Here is an 18,611-nt window from a genome sequence, read left to right on the forward strand (position 1 = left end):
AAAGGAGGTCCAGAAGTACTGAGATAAAGAAACCCTTCTAGGATTGGGTTTGCTGCAAAAGAACGCACGTGGATACAAGATCACCTTCCTCACTCCCTAAAGTAACAGAGGAGTCCACAGGTAAAATGTGAAGCATGGGCTGGGCCCTTCGAGGGAGCGCTCATCATCATCTCCCCTTCAGACATCCCATGCAGCCTTCTTCCAAGTGCAACCCATGTCCTTCTGGGACCCTGCTGCTTCCTATGCCTGAAAAGCCCTCTTTCCCCTGCCCTGCCTCTGCATGCTGCACCCTCACTTCTTGTCTCCCTGGCAATGGCTCACTCACCCTTCCAGTCTCAGCTGAAGCACTGCTTCTGCAGGGTGGACTCCCGAGTCCCCTGAGCAGAGTTCCTCACTCCCTGTTCCTCCTCCGTGGTATCCAATGTAAACCTGGCATTATCACCCCTAGAAGGCTGTAGGAGTCTGGAGGGCAGAGATTTACCGTATTCAGTATTGTACCCCCCAAATCACAAATGACACACAGCACAGGACTGGGGTGAATGAGGGAGGGACCATCAGCACCCCAGACGCTGTATACAAGGAAGGAGAACTTCTCAGCCCAGGTGCGTGTTTCTCATTCATCATCCTTTGCCTGGGGCAAAACGTAAACCTCCTTCCAATGAACTTGACATACTTTGAAGTGCAGCTACAGAAGAGGGTGAGTCATTCATGTGCAGCATGAGGGTTATTCGTTTGAGGGAAGACATCAATATGAGTTCCCACTTGTTGCTCTCATAAGTAAGAGCCAGTTGGTCAAGGTGCTATACATCTGTAATTTAGTGACTTGGGAGGCTGAGGCAGGAGGATTGCAAGTTTGAGGTCAACTTTACCAACTTAGCAAGGCCCTAAGCTACACAGGGAGAACTTATCTCAAAATAAAAAAATAAAAAGGGCTGGAGATGTAGCTCAGTGGTAAAGCACCCATGGGTTCAATCCCTGATATCAAAAAAAAAAAAAAAAAAAAAAAGAGCCAATTTTCAGATTGGTAACTTATTTTAGCAGATGCATCACTGTATTGCACAAAGTAAGGCTCCCATGTTGAAAACCTGGGTGTCTGTAGCACTTTCTTCTTGCCTACACATGCTTTGTTTGTGTTTGCTGGCCACAAGCATCTATGTATGGGGTGCCAACAGATTTACAAAAGCTTACCAAGGTATCAGATCCAGATTAAGGGATTGGGGCAGGAAAGCATTTAGGCTGAGCAACAGTTTGGTCTTCTTTTCTTTTGTTCCAGTGCCCCCAGTTCCCAGACCAGTCTTGGGCACATAGTTGACACCCCACAAACATTTGTTGAATGAATGTGTGAATAAGGGACCCTACAACATCACTGGGAAAGAAATAAGGTACCAGAGTACTGTAGTTGGAAGGAATTCTTTAATAAGTCACTGAAGGTTGGTGGGGTGGGTGAGTAGCCCAAGGAGCATGCTCAGAAAACAACAGATGGTGACCAAATGGCCCAGAGTGTGGTTCTGGTTAACTGAAGACCCTTTATTTTACTAAGTGGAATATGCAGCTCCCACCTGGGCACAAAAGAATTGTTCCAGTTTCCTCCTTTCTCCTTGATAATTCGGCTTCTTGTCTAAGGAAATACTGAGACCATTTGCTTAGATGTTAGAAAATTATTAGAAATTCCAGGGTGACCACACGCTTCAGTTAAGCTATGCCATTGGTTGATCCAAGGTGATTTTTTTTTTTTTTTTTTTTTTTTTTTTTTTTTTGCGGTGCTGGGGATTGAACCCAGGGCCTTGCACATGCAAGGCAAGCACTCTACCAACTGAGCTATATCCTCAACCCACCATTTTTAAGAGTTACAAAATGCACACCCCTTCAGATGTGTCTACATGAAAAATCTCCCCAGGTGGGCTATAGCCATCATTTTAAAAGCTTGGCCATACACAAAGGAAGGACTTGAATATTTTCTCTAGTGTCAGTCATATGCCAGAATGTACAAACCAGTTGTGGTATGTTTTTTTAAATGGTATGGTCATGCTTGAGGAGGTTGGTATACCCCTTTCACAGACAGGATCTGAGACTCAAAGGTAAGCTGTAACTTGCCTAACCAAGCTCACCCAGCCAATTTGTCAGAGGCTGTCTGATTCTACGCTGACTTGACATGCAGATTGCTGATGGGATTCCAAAAATGCTGGTGCTTAAGAGAATCAAATACTTTCGCTGAGAATGTTTTTCTGGCCTTTCCATCGGCCGAGAGACTGCAAGCATTACCTATGGCCTGGAACAGGGCAGTAAATGACCTGTGGGCTCTCCTAGGAGACCGGGTAGGCTCCAAAGCATATTTTCCCACATTTTCCTCCACAGGCCTCGCTAGTCTACCTTGACTTAATGACTTCTGACTGCAGTGAAAGTCTGAGTGATAATGAGCTGTGTAGCAGAGTGAGAAAGTGCTCTGTTGTGCTGAGCCGGCCCCTGATGAGAACAGCTTAACTCCTCTTGCAAAGCAGCTAGAGTGCACAGTGGCACCGCTTCTTGGAAAAATACCATGGCTGATGTATTGCAGGCATGTAGGTGGGAATGGCACAGAATGTAAGAACATATTGGCACTGTCTATTTAAAACAGCAAAAGCAGCAGAAAGACATGAATGCGGTAATTCTAACCTTGTTAAACTGAAAACATTCCCCAGCTCCTCCTGGGAAACTTTATTTTGCTTCACGAGGAGGAAGTTGAACCAGCTTCTTTGAGGTCAGTTTTCATTTGGAGACTTTCCTAATCCATTCTCCATCTAATTGGCATGTGGGACAAGGAGGCATAACCCAAAGATGCCAAAGAACACATAGATGTTTGGAATGAGCTATATTTTTAGGTCTTCCTCTGGGTAAACCCATTAATGAACCTTTGACCCAGGAACTGAACTCTTGAGAATGAAAACAGACTCCAGGCCTCCTGAGTTTACTGCAGTCACTTCTCTTGGACAAGGAACCCATTCCCTGTGCTTGCTTCCTCATCTGTAAAATGGGGATAGAAAAATCATCTACCTAAAATGCTTTTTGTACTGATTAAATGAGACAGAACCCAATTCATAAGAAACACTCGGTTGTTTATTATTACCCTTAAACCCCTATCATAAATATGGTCCCTGGAGCATTATTTAGGATAATTTTAAAAATCTGAAAAAAAAAAATCTAAAATTCCAAATTTAAGTGAGGGATTAAGCAAAATAGTCTGTATATTCGATTCTGAAAAGTGATGGAGACACTGAAAATTCTGGCTATGTCGTAGAGAGTGTGAAAGGCTCTGGGTTTAATCCTCAGTACAGCACAAAAAGAAAAAGAAAATTCTGGGTATAAAACTATACAATGTTTTTAAATACTTATAATAAGTGGGGACAAGTAGTACAATATAAAGTTATATTCATGGCACATTTGCAATGTATAAAATAAAAATACAAATCCTATGAATAGGTGGAAAAGATTGACAAGAGGCAATAGGAAAACATGTTAGGATGAGCGGACTCAGTAATTTTTAATTTTCTTGTCTCTATTTTCTGAAGAATTTTATAGTTACATGATTTTTAGGGCAGAAATATACAGTTTCAAGTTATTATTTTTTACTATGATCCTCGTTAAGGCTCAAGGGTTGCAAAACAAAGTGCTATTTCTGCTGATTATATTATTATATTCGGGAATAAAAAGGACCCAGGGGAAATAAAGTAGGTGAAATAATTCTCCAAGCTTATGAACTGTTGATAGGAGGTTTGATGAAATCTTCAATAAACAAGCTTGACTCTTCCTTATTCAGAGCGCACTAAAATTCACAGCCCAGTTTCCAGTTTCTCATTGACTTTCCTGTGGTTGCTACGAATGTTCTGAAAAAGCCGAAGGTCAGGATCCAGTCAGTCAGTGAGAGCCCCGCACAGTGCTCATGATGGACAAGATGAACTTGCTGAAAACCAAGATCTGTCTTTGTCAGTCTCTCTCCTCCACAACACCATGCCCAACCACTCTCCATTTTCTCTGTCTTTTCATTCAACAAACTGTCTGTACCATGCATGAGCCCCATGCTACACTCCAAGCTGACAACAGAGGTGGATGAGCCTTGCCCCTGGCCTTCCAAGAGTCTGGTCTCAGGAACACCAAGGGGAAGACAGTAAACACCATCAATGTAATATTACAGGGGCCATGAAGGAGTATCAGTGCTGTGGAGTCAAAGAGGACAAGTAACCATGTGTGGGCTGGCGTCAAGAGCACAGCAGAGAGATCTGGTGTCTGAGGGAGGCTTGGAATATGCAAATGTTTGCCAGGTAAGAGAGGGGCTTGGGTAAGAACATTCCAAGCTAAGCAACAGCCATATAAAAGAAGGGTTACCAAAGCACAATAAAGAGAGACTGTGAAATTCCCCAGCATGCCTGGTGTCCACAGGGGTTCAGATGGGGAAGAGAGCAGAGTCCACAAGTAATCAGCATGTGAAGAGTCCCAGCTAAGGTATTTAGCTTGAGTCTTACAGGCTAACAATCAAGGGAAGTTTTGAAGCAGGGGAGACACATGCTCAGGTTTTATTTTAGGAAGAAAATGCTGGTATCAGTGTGAGGACAAGCTTGTTTGAGGGGTGGCAGGGATACCAATGAGGAAGGAGCTGCAGTAGTCTGAGGACTGTTAACTAGGGCTTCTTAGGACCTTGCAGTGGGAAAGGAGGTGAGGAACCTGATCAGAGTTGTGACTAAGGCAGAGGCATTGGTTCTGTTTTGCTGGCTGTCCTGGGAGTTGAGAGAAGAGGAACCAAGGATGGATGGATGGATGGAGGGACAGAAAGACAAATGAATGACTGTGACCACACCATTAACTAAGATGAGAAATGGGCTTGGCAGGGGAATAATGAAAGATAACAGCAGACAGGATGAGTGAAACATGCCTGGGGCGTTTATGCAGTTGATTAGAGAGATCTGGTCCTTAGAAATAGCTTAGGCTGGGCATGCTGATCAGGAAGGTGACAGAGCAGTAGTGTGCTCTAGAATTGGAGGAAGTCATCCTGGTGACTGGAGGTCGTAATTCGTGGAAATAATACTGCTTCAGGACATGTAGTTCTCAAAATCAGACTGGATGGATCGTTGTCTGAGGGTTTCTTGAGGCTCTACACTGTATGAATAGTGTTTTCTTATCCAGGTCCAAACTCAATCAATTTTCGGTTCAAGTTTTTTGATTTGTTCTTGCTGATTCATTTCCAGAGTGGTGTATGGGGAATGGGAGGCTCTGAAATTGGACAGATCTGGATTCCTGCCCAGCTCCCTGATTTAGGATGAAGCCCTTATAACTCTCTGATGCTCGTTTCTTGCACCAAACACTCAGAGTGGTTAGGTTTACAGTATGATGTATGTGTGGTTGGTAGTGTAAAAGCCCGTAACCTCAGTCCTACAGTGTATCACCTAACTTCAACCAAAAGTCTGCTCTTGGTAAAGAAACATCATCTAGGAAACTGTCTTCAGGCAATGACTAGTGTATTTTAGATTGATAAGAGTGTTGATTAATGATGGAGCTGGCCCTGGAAATTCAATTATTAAAAGGTAGACTAGAAAGTTCTAAATGAAAGGGTATATGTGTTTTTCTTTCCATTACGATTTTTATAAAAGGAACTAGTATACGACTTACAAATGCTAGATGAGTTGAAGCTCTCAAATATGCATTATTATTTTCAGAGTCATCTGATTTAGAGACAGTGGAATAAATCCAAGTAACAATTTTATTCTCATCTACAGCACAATTTTTACATACATTTTAGTGGTTTTTGACAGTGTTACTTTTAAGCAGATTTTAAATCAATCCACAAAAGTTAATATGTTAAAAATAAAATATACACAGTAAAACAACAGGCATCCAGATGTTCAGAATCATGCATATAGAGGTGGTCTGGGTGGTGTAATCACTGGGTACCTTGCCTGTTTAAGAACTCATCAGCAAACATCAGTTCATTCCCCTATAATTCACCAAAATCAGAGTTCTAAACATACACACAAAATAAACTCTCTTTTAAAGCAACATCAGTACAAAATTTGAATTAATAAGTTAATCATCAATTCAACAATTCCATTGAGCAAGTCGATTGCTAGAAAACAGGCAGTACTGGCAAGGATATTTCATTTCTTACAACACAACAAGAGAGGTTAACCAACAAAGCAACTAATACATTAATCTTAATACAAGACACTGAGGAAAAACAAAAATAATATATAAATACTACTTCACTGAGCCAGGATATAACTCATGGCCTACAGACGAGTTTCTACCCGTCACACAATGCTTTAAATATTTTTCTAGTTAAAAAAAAAAAAAAAAAAGTATATTGGGAGATGCAGAGAAAAGGCAGAAATGTGAATTTATAATCTGATTCCACAATTGAAAATGAATATCAAAATGGTACTACAAGCTACGTGACAATGACTTAACCATTGGGCACTGAACAGGCGATCCGACTCTTCACTGTGGTTCATAATGCTCGAGAAGTTTTCAGTGGATGGCCAACCGAACAATACTAGCATAACACACAGAATACTCATCCACTGTTTAAAGAGACCCTGAAGGAAACATGGCAAAGGCATAGAGAAAAGTTGGATCTTTTGAAAAAGTTAATGATATCAAAATACTTTTCCATCACTGGTAAGCCAAACTGTGTCAAGTATATGGCCCAAAGCAGCACTGATTCAGAGTTAGAGGTTGGCAGAAAAGTTTGGAAAACTGCAGTTTTTAAAAATTGGCAATTTTTCCACACTTCATAAAACTACCGGACGAGGTATAATGTTTGTTCATTTGTGGAATGTTAACTGCTTGCTGCAAAAATTCACAACATGAATGAGGAACCGCAGAGATGCGTGTCAATGAAGTATTTTTAAAAAATTTACAAAAAACTAAAGTTTCTATTTAAAAAATAACCATGTTATGCCAAGATGAAACATGGTAAAAAGTAGTGTAAGTTCTGTTCATGATTCTTTACACAGTGAATGGGAAAGTGATAGAAACAATTTTTTTTTTCTTAAAAAGGAAGTTTTGTTATTGCACTGACTTTTACAACCTGACCTACTAATTTAGAAAAATCATGTAGTAAAGTCTGTAAAATTAAAATACAAAATTCTGGTTTGTAAACATCAGTTGGCCAAAGTCTATCCAGAGTCCTTCATGATAGTGGAATGGAATGAGTAATGAATTCACTGCCTTATCTGTTTGCTGTGAGGGGGGAAATTCCAGAACACAGCTTTTATACTTTCACAGTAATTATATTCAAAAGACATAAAGAAAGTCAGTGCATTGTTTTGTTTTTGTTTTTTTCCCCTGTGCAATTTTCAGCTCTTACCCCACTCCCAAGTGCCACAGTTGAGATAATACTGTTTGGAGACCTAGTCCAGACTGGTCATAAATGTCGCATAAATTCCGTAGGGCTTCGGTATAGGTATTTCCAAATGGCATAGTAGTGCACTGCAGCTGCTGTGGCCACAAACAGGTGCCAGATGGCGTGCGCAAAGGGAATGATGCCATCACTCTTGAAGAACACAACTCCCAAGCAATAAATTAAGCCCCCACAGGCAAGTTCGTGAAGTCCGTCGGTGTTATTCTGTCAACAGAGGAAAAAAATAAAAAGGGTTGATGTTACTCTGATCTGACAAGCTACAGAGACAAATGTAATTTCCCCTAAGGCTCCTGATTTTCTAGGCAATAAGAAGCTCAGCGTGAAGAGAATCCTAATCTGTAAACAGAAACCAAACATGAAAAGGCCCCACACGCTTGACCTGTACATCCTTTAGAATGGCAAGCTATGGGCCCACATGAAAAAGCAGCACATTCTGCTCATTTATTATATTTTTATTTATTTTTATTATTTAATTTATTATATTTTATTATTATATTTGTTTAAGAAGACTAATCACTGCTGGACAGAGAAGTTCACTGCAATTAAGTACAGTCCTCGGTTCCCATCACCCCTTTAAAAGCTCTATGCAGAAGGCCCGAACTGCTCCACTTAAAATTTACATCTCAACCAGGGATGTAAATTCACTTCCCTTTGACCTCCTCACACCCTGCTCCACACTGATTGCTTTTCTGAGACTTCCCCTGCTTTTGTGAGCTTAGAGCTTCCTTATGGCTGACACAGGAAATCATAGCCCAAGTGACCTTTGAGATCACAGACCATGTAGTACTAGGTATTTCCTAACCTCCTAGGTGTCTCCAGGCCTTTCTGTCTTTGGGCCTGGGCATTTCTTGGTTGAACAGGAAGTGAAAAGTCTTGTAAGTCTTAGGACAAAAATAAGACTTTGGGCTGTTTTGGATTTTCAGAGATGTAGGCCCAAGATGAAACTGGCTTGTGTGAGTGAGAAGGAGCGTGAAGAGGTAAGTGCTTAGAAGCTGAGAAGGAAAAAGTCAATGCCCCGGATTCCTGAGGTCCAGGAACAGCATGGCCTTGGGAGCAGAAACCTAAGTCAGTTCATGGCAGGCCTCAGACAGGACAGATGCCTGGGTGTCCCAGAGGCCTGGGGACTCGTTGTGGCAGCCTTGTGAACCTTGGAGTAGTTCCCTGTGGCCAAATCTGCCAAAAGCAAAGGGAAGCCTCGATTAGCTGCCTGCTCTGAGTGGGTCCGTGGGCCTAAGGATCGGGTGTGAGGTTCTAGGGCCAGGTGCTCAGTCCTATATTCAAAGTTCATAGACACCGCCACCATTTTTTCAGGAATAAAAGATGGGGAAGGCACCAACCCACATTGATTGATATCAGATTTCTTTTTATACTTGGTAAGAAGGGACTTCAGCCAGATTTTTATTTAAGAAGTAAAAACAAAGCAAAATCAATATATCATACACTTCTATTACTTCCTCAAGGTCACAGAGCAACTAATAGCCATTATACAAAACTCTGTGTGTGTTTTAGAAACACTTTTCCAGGAGAGGGCTTAAAGCCTTTCGTCGGATTCTCAAAGGGGCACAGGACCCCAAAGTGGCAAAAGTCGCTCCTCTAATACAAGTTGCATTTTGAAATATTTAGTTAATAGTTCCTCAAGATACCCCATTTACTTTATCAACTTTCAAAGATGAGAACATAGTCAATTCTAAAGCAAAGCGTTTTTGTCATTACTGTTACTACACGCCAGGCGCTTTTTGAAGCACTTTCATGTATTTACTCATTTTGGATCTCCACAACAACCCTAAATTAAGTATTGTTATAAATTCCATTTTACAAATAAGAAAACTAAGTAACATAGCTTCCGAACGTCAGAGTCAGAATTTGAACTAAGTTGGTCTGGTTTCTGAACTTTCATTTTGCAGGGGCAGGCGGGGGTATTAATTTCTTGATGACTAATTTACAAAGCGATGCAAAGATCTTAAGCGAACAGTATGACTTTTGATAAATGTACCCATCCACGTGACCCCAATACCTGCAAAGTTCTTTGGCACCCTTCCCAATCCTCGAGACCCCCAGTTATCAAGGCTAGACCTGTTGCTACACCATCATCATACACTAAGAGCAGCTCTTCCAGAATTTCACATAAGTGGAGTTTTATGTACATTTCTGTCTCTGGTTTCTTGTCTGTTCAACATGATTTTCTAAAATTGTGCTAGTATATATTCATGCATTCCTTTTCATCGTTTAGTAGTCCAATGATTTATTTAACACGATTCGTCTACTATTTCCATTTGGGGGTTACTATGAATAAAACTAATATTTACATTATTGCACAAGTCTTTTTGTAGATGTAAGTTTTCGTTTTTGTTGGGTGATATCTGTTGAATCACCAGATAAATATTTAATTTTATAAGAAACAAAACAATTTTCCACAGTGATTATATCATTTCATACTTCCCCAGCAAATATCAGGGGGTTCCAGTTTTCTGTCTTTTTAATTATAGTCATTCCACAGGGTGTGTAGTGGTAGTTCATTGGGGTTTTAATTTTCATTTTCCTGATGACTAAGGATACTGAATATTTGTGTGTTATGTGTGTGTGAAATGACTGTGCAAATCTTTTGGACAATTTTCTAGGATTAATCCTTTCATTACTGATTTGGATATGTGTGTGTATGTATATATGTGTGTGTGTGTGTGTGTGCGTGTGTGTGCGCGCGCATGTGTGTTTGTACATATATTATCTAAATAATATATACACACATACATCCATGTATATATGTATATATATGTATATGTATTTATTTATTTTAAATTCATTTATATTTTTAGGATGTAGTCCTTTGTTAGATATGAAGAAAGCAAATATTTCCTCCTAATCTGTGGCTTTTTAAATTTTCTTAATAGTGCCTTCTGATGAGCAATAAGTTGAACAAATAAGCTCAACATATTTTTTCTTGTGGTTGGTGATTCTATGACCCAAGAAATCTGTGTCCAACCCCAAACTGCAATGACAAGATGACCCCATGTTTTCCAAAGTTTCTATGATTTCTAGAAACTTCATAGTGTTGGTTTTATAATTAGGTCTATGAGACACCTCAAATTAATTTCTGTGTAGGGTGTGAAGTTGAAGTTCATATTTGTTCTGTACTATTTGTTGGAAAGACTTCCCTTCCCCACTGAACTGCTTTAACAGCAAGTACATAACACATACACTTACTCCTTTATTTCAACCCTGCATTCTACTACCTTGCTAAATTTGCTTCTCAGATCCAGTAACTTTTTGTAGATCCCCTAAGACTTCCTATATGTAAAAGCAATATCAGTTGTGAATAAAAACAGTTCTATCTATTCTCTTCCACTCTGTGTGCCTTTTTGTTCCCCTTATTGTATGGTTAGAAGCTCAGTCCAATGCCAAACAGAAATAGTGAGAGCAGACATCACTGCCTGCTCCTAATCATTTGGTCTTTCACCATTGGGTATGTCATTACCTGGCAGATTTTTTATAGAAGAGATTTATGAAGTTTCCAAGTTTTCTGAGACTTTCTTTCAAATCATGAATAAATATTGAATTTTGTCAAATGCTTTTCCTGCATCTACTGAAATGCCCAATTTTTTCCTTGATTCTCCAAATGTGATGGATTTCAATGACTAATTTTAAGTGATGTATCAATCTTGCATTCCCATAAATCTAACTTGATTATCATATATTATTATTTTTATATATTGATGAATCAGATTTACAAATATTTTGCTGAATTTTTTCTCCTGTTTCATGAAGGAAAATAGTTTGCAATTTCCTTTTTCATAATGTCTTTGTGTGATTTTAGTGTCAGGGTGATACTGGTCTTATAAAAATGAATTGCAAAGTGTTCCTTCCACTCTACTTTTGAAACAGTTTGCACAGATTTGCTATTTTATTTCTACCTTAAATATGTGATAGAATGTGCCAGTGAAGTTATCAAGACCTGGGGTTTTCATTTTAGGAAGAGTCTGATTATGGATTTAATTTCTTTAAAGACATAGTAGGCTAGTAGGATCTTGTTTCTTCCGAGTTTGTTGTGGGGCAGACTGCCTTTTAAGAAATTTGTCCATTTCATCTATATTCACTGGTACTATATTTATTGGTATATAGTTATATATAATATCTCCTTAAAATGTTTTTAATATCTATAGGATCTATAGTGATATTCCCTAATTTAGTCCTCATAACACTATTTTATGTTTTCTCTATTTCCTGATCCCTCTACCTAAATTTTACCCATTGTAATCTTTTCAAATAAACTACTTTGGTTTCATTGATTTTCTATATTTGATCATTCATTTTCTATGTTCTGATTTCCATTCTCTATTCTTTTTTTTTAAATGCTGGTTATTTTGGGGTTAACTTGCTCTTTCTTCCTAGCTTAAGGTAGAACCTTAGATCACTGATTTTAAAACTTTCTTCTTTTCTAATTCGGTTTGCCAGAAACAGAGCTGATAGGACATGCATGTATGCTTGTGTGTGTGTGTGTACTGGTTTATTTTAAAGAACTGACTTATGTAATGATGGGGGCAGCAAGTCTGAATTCTGCAGGCTGGTTTGGCAGGCTGGAGACCCAAGGAAAGGTTGATGTAGCCCAAAATCAAACACAGTCTAGAGGCAAAGTCCTTCCTGAGGACCTCAGTTTTTTTTGCCTAAGACCTTTGATTGATTGGCTAAAGCCCACCCACATTATGGAGAATAGTTTTTTACTCAGTGTCTACTGAGTTAAATGTTAATCTCAACTAAAAAGTACCTTCACAGCAACTAGACTGGATACTTGACAAACATCTGGGTACACTGGCTTAGCCAGATTGACAATAAAAGCAACCATCATACTAACACAAGCATCTGAAGGCCACAGGTCCTTCCTGGTGCTGCTTAGGCTGCATCCCACCAATTGTTAGATCACCTTTTCATTATTACTTAATTCAAAATCCCATGAGTTTATTTACAAACATTTGGGGATTCTCCGTATCTTTTCTGCTGCATGATTTCAATTCTTTGACATTCACTGAGGATTATTTTTTGGCCCCGTATATTATCTATTTTGATCAAAAGAATCTGTGCATATTTGGGTGGAGTATTCTGACGTGCCAATTAGGTTAACTTGCTGATGGTGTTGCTCACACATCTGTCCCTACTGCCTCTTTTGTTCATGTGTTTAATTATTTGTTCAATCATTGAGAAAGGAGTATTTTAATCTCCATTGGAGATTTGTTTCTGTAAGGTTTTGTTCCATGTACTTGGAATCTCTACTGTTAACTTAAACACTCAGGATTGTTATGTCTCCTTAAAATGACCTGAGTCATTATGAAATGCCCCTTAAACTCTGATAATAGTCTTCATCTCGATATCTACTTTGTCTAATATTGTATAACCACTTCCTTTCTTTTACTTTGAAACTGTCTTCATATTTTAAAATGTGTTGCATGTAAACATACATACCTGAGTCTTGCTATATTTAAATCCAGTCTGAAAATCTTTGCTTTTTAATTGTAATTTTCAGTCTGTCTTCATTTAACCATTGCTATGTGTAATATACACCATTATTAACATGGCTGTGCTTACAGCCTCTCATCTTATATTTGATTTTAATTTGGTTTCATCCAGTCTTTGTCTCTACTTTCCTTTTATTCTGCCTCTGTTAGATTAAACTGAGTAACTCTCATATTCCATTTTACCTTTACTCTTGGCTACTTAGCCAATAACCTTATTTACTGCTTTTTTGTTGCTGTTGGTGGCTGTTCTATAGATTACAATTAATGCATTCTAAACTTACTCCAATATACTTTTTTTATTATTACCTCCCCTCCCACACAAGGTCAAAACTCATGCAACAGTATACTTCCTTTTCTCCATCCCATGCTTTGATGTCATTTATTTTACTTCAAAATGTGATAACCCCTCACTTACCTTTCGAAGAAATTAAAACATGAAAAACGGTATTTTGTATTCAATCCCAGATCTATCACTTCTGGTTTCTTGATTGATTTTTGATATCACCATCAGGAGAGCGTCAGCATGCAGTCGACAGCTTTGTCCCCTTTGGCATTTTAATGATACCATCACACTGCAGTCCTGTTCTACAGATGCTGACTATAAGCCTGTGGTCAATCTTCCCTGTTTGCTTTTTCCCTCTGGCTGATTTTAAATTTTCTCTTTTCTCCCCCTCATGGTTGTTTTCAGTTCTTTGACTGTAATGGGCCTCGGTGTAGTTTTCATCATGTTTACCCTGCTTGGCTTTGTTGCTTTGTGGATATGCAGGTTGAGATATTTCATCACATTTGGGAAAATTTCAACTTTTATTTCTATTATGCTTCCTTAAAAGCACTCCATATTGTCCAACATTTACTAAGGTTCTGTTCATTTTTAATAACTTATTTTTCCTATTGCTCTCCAGTATAAGTAGTGACCTGGATTCAAGTTCACCAACTTTTTCTTCTACAGTAACCAATCTGTTGTTACTGTTAGGGTTAGGGTTAGGGTTATGTCTTTTTTCTCCAATGATGTCTTTTTCTCAAGACAGCACAGTGTTTACACCTAGAATTTCCATATGGTTTCCTTGTTATAGTCTCCATTTATTTACTGATTCCTCATCTTTTACTCATGATGTTGTAATGTCCTTGCAAATTTCAACATCTCTGTCATCTTCGGATCTGTTTCTCTTGACCTGTTTTCCTTAAGTATGTGTCATTTCCTTGCTTCTTACCTACCTGGTAATGTTTATCTAGATGGTGGATACCAAATTGTTAATCAGCATAGATTTTGTTGATTTCCTTGGAAGATGGTTGAGTCTTGTTCTGGCAGTTTATTTCCTGAAGGATCACTTTTCCCTTTCCGAGGTTTGTTTAGGAGCATTGTTATGGCAAGGTCTGGAGTAGTATTCCATCTAGGGCTACAGCAGCTCTGTTCCAAAGCTGTGGCTTTGGAAGGGTCACCTGAATGCTTGTGATGTTCACTGTGGTCTATCCACTCAGGCTGCTTGAAACTCCAATGTTTTCCAGCACTGTGCACTTATCTCATGACCTTCAAATTCTCAGTCAGGGCTGGCAGAGTTTTGCCCTGCACATATTCAGCTTGATAGTTAGTCCAGGAAACTCCTTTGCAGATTTCTGGAGCTTCTTTTCTCAGTTGGCCCCACCTTCCAGTTTCCTGCCCTAAACTGCAGCTGTCTCGTAGTCTGAAATGCCAACTTCTGCTTCCTATGCCCAGACTACTGCTCTCTGGGCTCCGATTCCTTTTGTTGCTATTTGGAACGTGTCCAGGGAAGCAAATGGGGAGAACTCAAAGCTCTTCTCTCAAGGATCACAGTCCTATATGGTCTGTGTGCAATGCCAAAAAACAGTTGCTTTCATTCTTTGTTTTATAGTTCTCTATGGCCAAAGGGTTTCCTCTGATACTCATGACTGCCGGGAACCAAAGGTACGCGTCTTCATGCGCACTGTGACTTTGTTAGTTCAGATGGCTTACACAGTCCTTTCTGATCTGGACTGCCTAGCTCTACAGCTTTATCGCAAAACGTGTGCCACTGGCATGCCTACATCACCACATCTGTGTGCACACTCAAAACACCCTGCGTGTTCCAAACAACAAACCATTTTCAATTCTTCAAAGACGCTGGAGCCCAGGCTTCCTTCATTCTTTCTCTCTACCCATAACCCTTGCCTCATCTCTCAGCTTCTGCTTTTCTTTCCAAATCAGCTTAACCATCACTTCTCTGATATCTCTCTGATATTGGGGCAGTCTGAACTTTCCCCAATCAAAGGCATTATAAAATTTCATTATAGCCTCTGACTGAATATGAATTATATTTGCCTGCTGGATTCTAAGGTGTATGAAGGTGTAGGGATTATCTTGCGTGATTATCAAACTTCAGTCACCTGCTATTGTACCACTTATGAAAATACCAATTGAAGATTTAGGCTAGGAAAAAAAAAAAAAAAAAACTGGATAAACCTGTTCTTATTATACCCAGAGGGAATTTACTTGAAATTCTACTCTAATAATTAGTAACCTATCTACATAAACTTTGCTTATATTGCTCTGGGTGTCCTGAGTTGCTCTCTAACTATAAGGCTGTCATGGCCAATTTTCTCATTTCAGTCATTTGCTTCCCTCTCTTCACCATCTCTGTTGCTGTTGCCAACTAAATTACATGCATTTCTTGGTGGTAGGTAATTATTAAAGCCATCATAAAACTCATACTTCAAAGAAACATGTTTTGCTACATTTTCATAAGACCTATTACCAGAAAAAACAAAACCACATTTTAACTCCTACAGATGATTTTGTGACCAGGGCAAGCACTATATATAGTAAGATCCTTAAAATGTGCCTATGAACTCAGGAGTAAAATTACGGGTACAGTTCTTCTAACCATCGCAGGCTGGGAAGTTAGTTCAAACTAAACGTGTCGGGTCTCTTTAATTAATGTCATAGGTAATGGCAAAAACGTAGAGGGTAAGTCACTGGAGTACTTGAGTTAAAGGCATAAAGAATCAGTTGGATTAAACTATGATGTTGCAGTGATATCAAAGTAACAGACACATATAGATTTCTCAACAGAAATTCAGTGTGAAAGGGAATTAGAAATCTATACATGCACCTGACTACTAAAGGTAACATAACACTTCTCCCCATGAAGTTCCCAAAGATAGTTTTCAAGCAAAGTAAAAATAAAACAAAACCAAAACCACCACATTCCTTGGAAAGAAATATTATCACTTAAAAACAAACAAAATATTTCAAAAGGCATTCACCATAATCAGGTTGGTTTCTGGGACACGAGGATGCATGCAACACATGCAAATCAATGAATGTAACACAGCACATGAATAGAATCAAGGATAAAAACCATATGATTATCTCAATAGATGCAGATGAAGTCTGTGATAAAACTTAACATCCCTTCATGATAAAGTCCCTGAATAAATTAGGTACAGAAGGATCAACAATAATAACTCAACATAATAAGGACTACATATGACAAACCATGGCCAATATCATACTAAATGGGGAGAAACTGAAAGAATTTCTTCTAAGATCCAAGAATGTCCACTTTCACCTTATTTGATAAGATACTAGAAATTTCAGCCAGAGCAATTAGGCAAGAGAAAGAAATAAAAGGTATACAAGTAGGAAACAAGAAAATCAAATTATCCCTATTTGCTAATAATTCTACATATAGGAAATCCTTGCACCAAAAACCTTTCAGACCTGAAAAAGAATTTCAGTACAATAGTAGGGCACAAAAATTAATTCTCTTATTATACACCAATAATGAAGTTACTAAGAGAGAAATCAGGAAAGAAGTCCCATTCATATTAGCCACACACAAAACAACCCAAGGAATAAACCCAACTAAGGATGTGAAAGTGCTCTACAACAAAAATTGCAGAACACTGAAAAAGATATTGAAGGAGACACTAAAAGATGGAAAGAGCACCCATGTTCTTGGATTAGAAGAATCAATATTGTTAAAATGGTCATACTACCCAAAGTAATCTATAGATTCAATGCAATCTCCATTAAAACACCAATGACATTCTTTACAGAATAAACCTAAAAAAAATCCTAAAACCCACATGGAAGCACGAAAGGCCCTGAATAGACAAAGCAATCCTGAGCAAAAAGAGCAATGCTGGAAGGTTTTACAATACCTGATTTCAAAACATGCTACAGAGCCCTAGTAACAAAAACCAGCATGTCATCTGCATAAAAATAGATATGTAGACCAAGAGAAGAGAATCAAGGACCCAGAAATAAATCCATGCATCTTCAGCCAACTAATTCTTGACAAAGGTGCCAAAAACATATGCTGGAGAAAGGACAGTCTCTTTAACAAATCAATCAGGGAAAAACAGACAACCATATGCAGAAGACTGAAACTAGACCACTATCTCTCACTCTGTACAAAAATCAAATCAAAATAGACCAAAGACTTTAATGTAAGACCCAAACTTTGAAACTATTGAAAAAAAAAAAAAATGAGAAACAAGATACTGGCACAGGCAATGATTTTTTGGATAGAACTCCAAAGTTCAGGAAGCAAAAACAAGAATTGACAAAGTGATTACATCAAATGACAAAGCTTTAGCACAACTAAGGAGACAATCTAAGAGACACCACAGAAGGAAGAATATCTTTGCCAGCTATTCACCTGACAGGATTAATATTTAGAATATATAAAGAACTGAAAAAAAAAAAAAAAAAACGTAAAAAACAAAAAACAAGTAACCCAATTTAAAAAATGGGGAAGTGACCTGAATACACTTCTCAAAAAAAGTACAAATGGACAATAAACATGCAAAAACTGTTCAACATCTTTGGCCATTAGGGAAATGCAAATTAAAACTACACAAGATTCCATCCAACTCTAGTAAGAAAGGATATTATCAAAAGAAAACAAAAAATACTGGATGATGTAGACGAAAAGGAACTCTTACATACTACTGTTGGTAGGAATATAAATTAGTATAGTCACTGTGGAAAATAGTATGGAAGTTCCTCAAAAAACTAAAAACAGAAATATCATATGATCCAGTTATACCACTTCTGGGTATACAGCTGAAGGAAATGAAGTCAGCATACAAAAAGACACCTGTATACCCCTGTTTATTGTAGCACTATTCATAACAGCCAAGATACAGAATCAGCCTAAATGCCGGTCAACAAATGAATGAATAACAAATATTGTATATATGTAAAATGGAGTATTTCTCAACCATAAAAAAGAATGAAATCTTTCAGTTGCAGGGAAATGGATGGAACTGGAGAACATGTTGAGGGAAATAAGTCAGTTACAGAAAGATAAGTACTGCATATTTTCTCTCATATGAAGAAACTTAAAAAAAAAAAAAAAAAAAGGATGACCTGAAAGTAGAAGAGGGACTATTAGGGAATGGGAAGGAGGACAGGTGGGGGTTGGGGGAAGTGGGGAAAAATGGGAGAGTGAGGGAGGGTGAAAGGGATGGTAGACGTGATCAATAGACAATATATACTTGTATAGAAATGTCACAGTGAAACCCACTAATTTGTACAATTTATATGTACTAATAAAAAAAATGAAAGACAAAATAAGAGCAAAGGGATTTGAAGAATATACAAATATTTAAGAAAATGGCCTTTTAAGGTCCTTCTAATTCTTGAGATTTTTGGAAGTCAGTAGTTTATATTTTGTTCATTGTAAGAAACCTCAAAATCTATCCTCTTCCATAAG

General features: G+C 38.4%; 1 protein-coding gene across 1 annotated transcript in view; it reads right to left on the minus strand.

The window, feature by feature from the left end:
- Positions 1-5,710: 5,710 nt before the first annotated feature.
- Positions 5,711-18,611, minus strand: part of Mmd (monocyte to macrophage differentiation associated) — a 29,995-nt gene continuing 17,094 nt past the window's right edge. The window contains exon 7 of the mRNA XM_047544710.1: positions 5,711-7,591. Coding sequence (XP_047400666.1) covers positions 7,391-7,591 — 201 coding nt within the window. The 3' untranslated portion in view covers positions 5,711-7,390. The remainder of the gene's footprint in view (positions 7,592-18,611) is intronic.

The sequence above is a fragment of the Sciurus carolinensis genome, chromosome 3 (genome assembly GCF_902686445.1).
Source record: "Sciurus carolinensis chromosome 3, mSciCar1.2, whole genome shotgun sequence".
Lineage (NCBI taxonomy): Eukaryota > Metazoa > Chordata > Mammalia > Rodentia > Sciuridae > Sciurus > Sciurus carolinensis.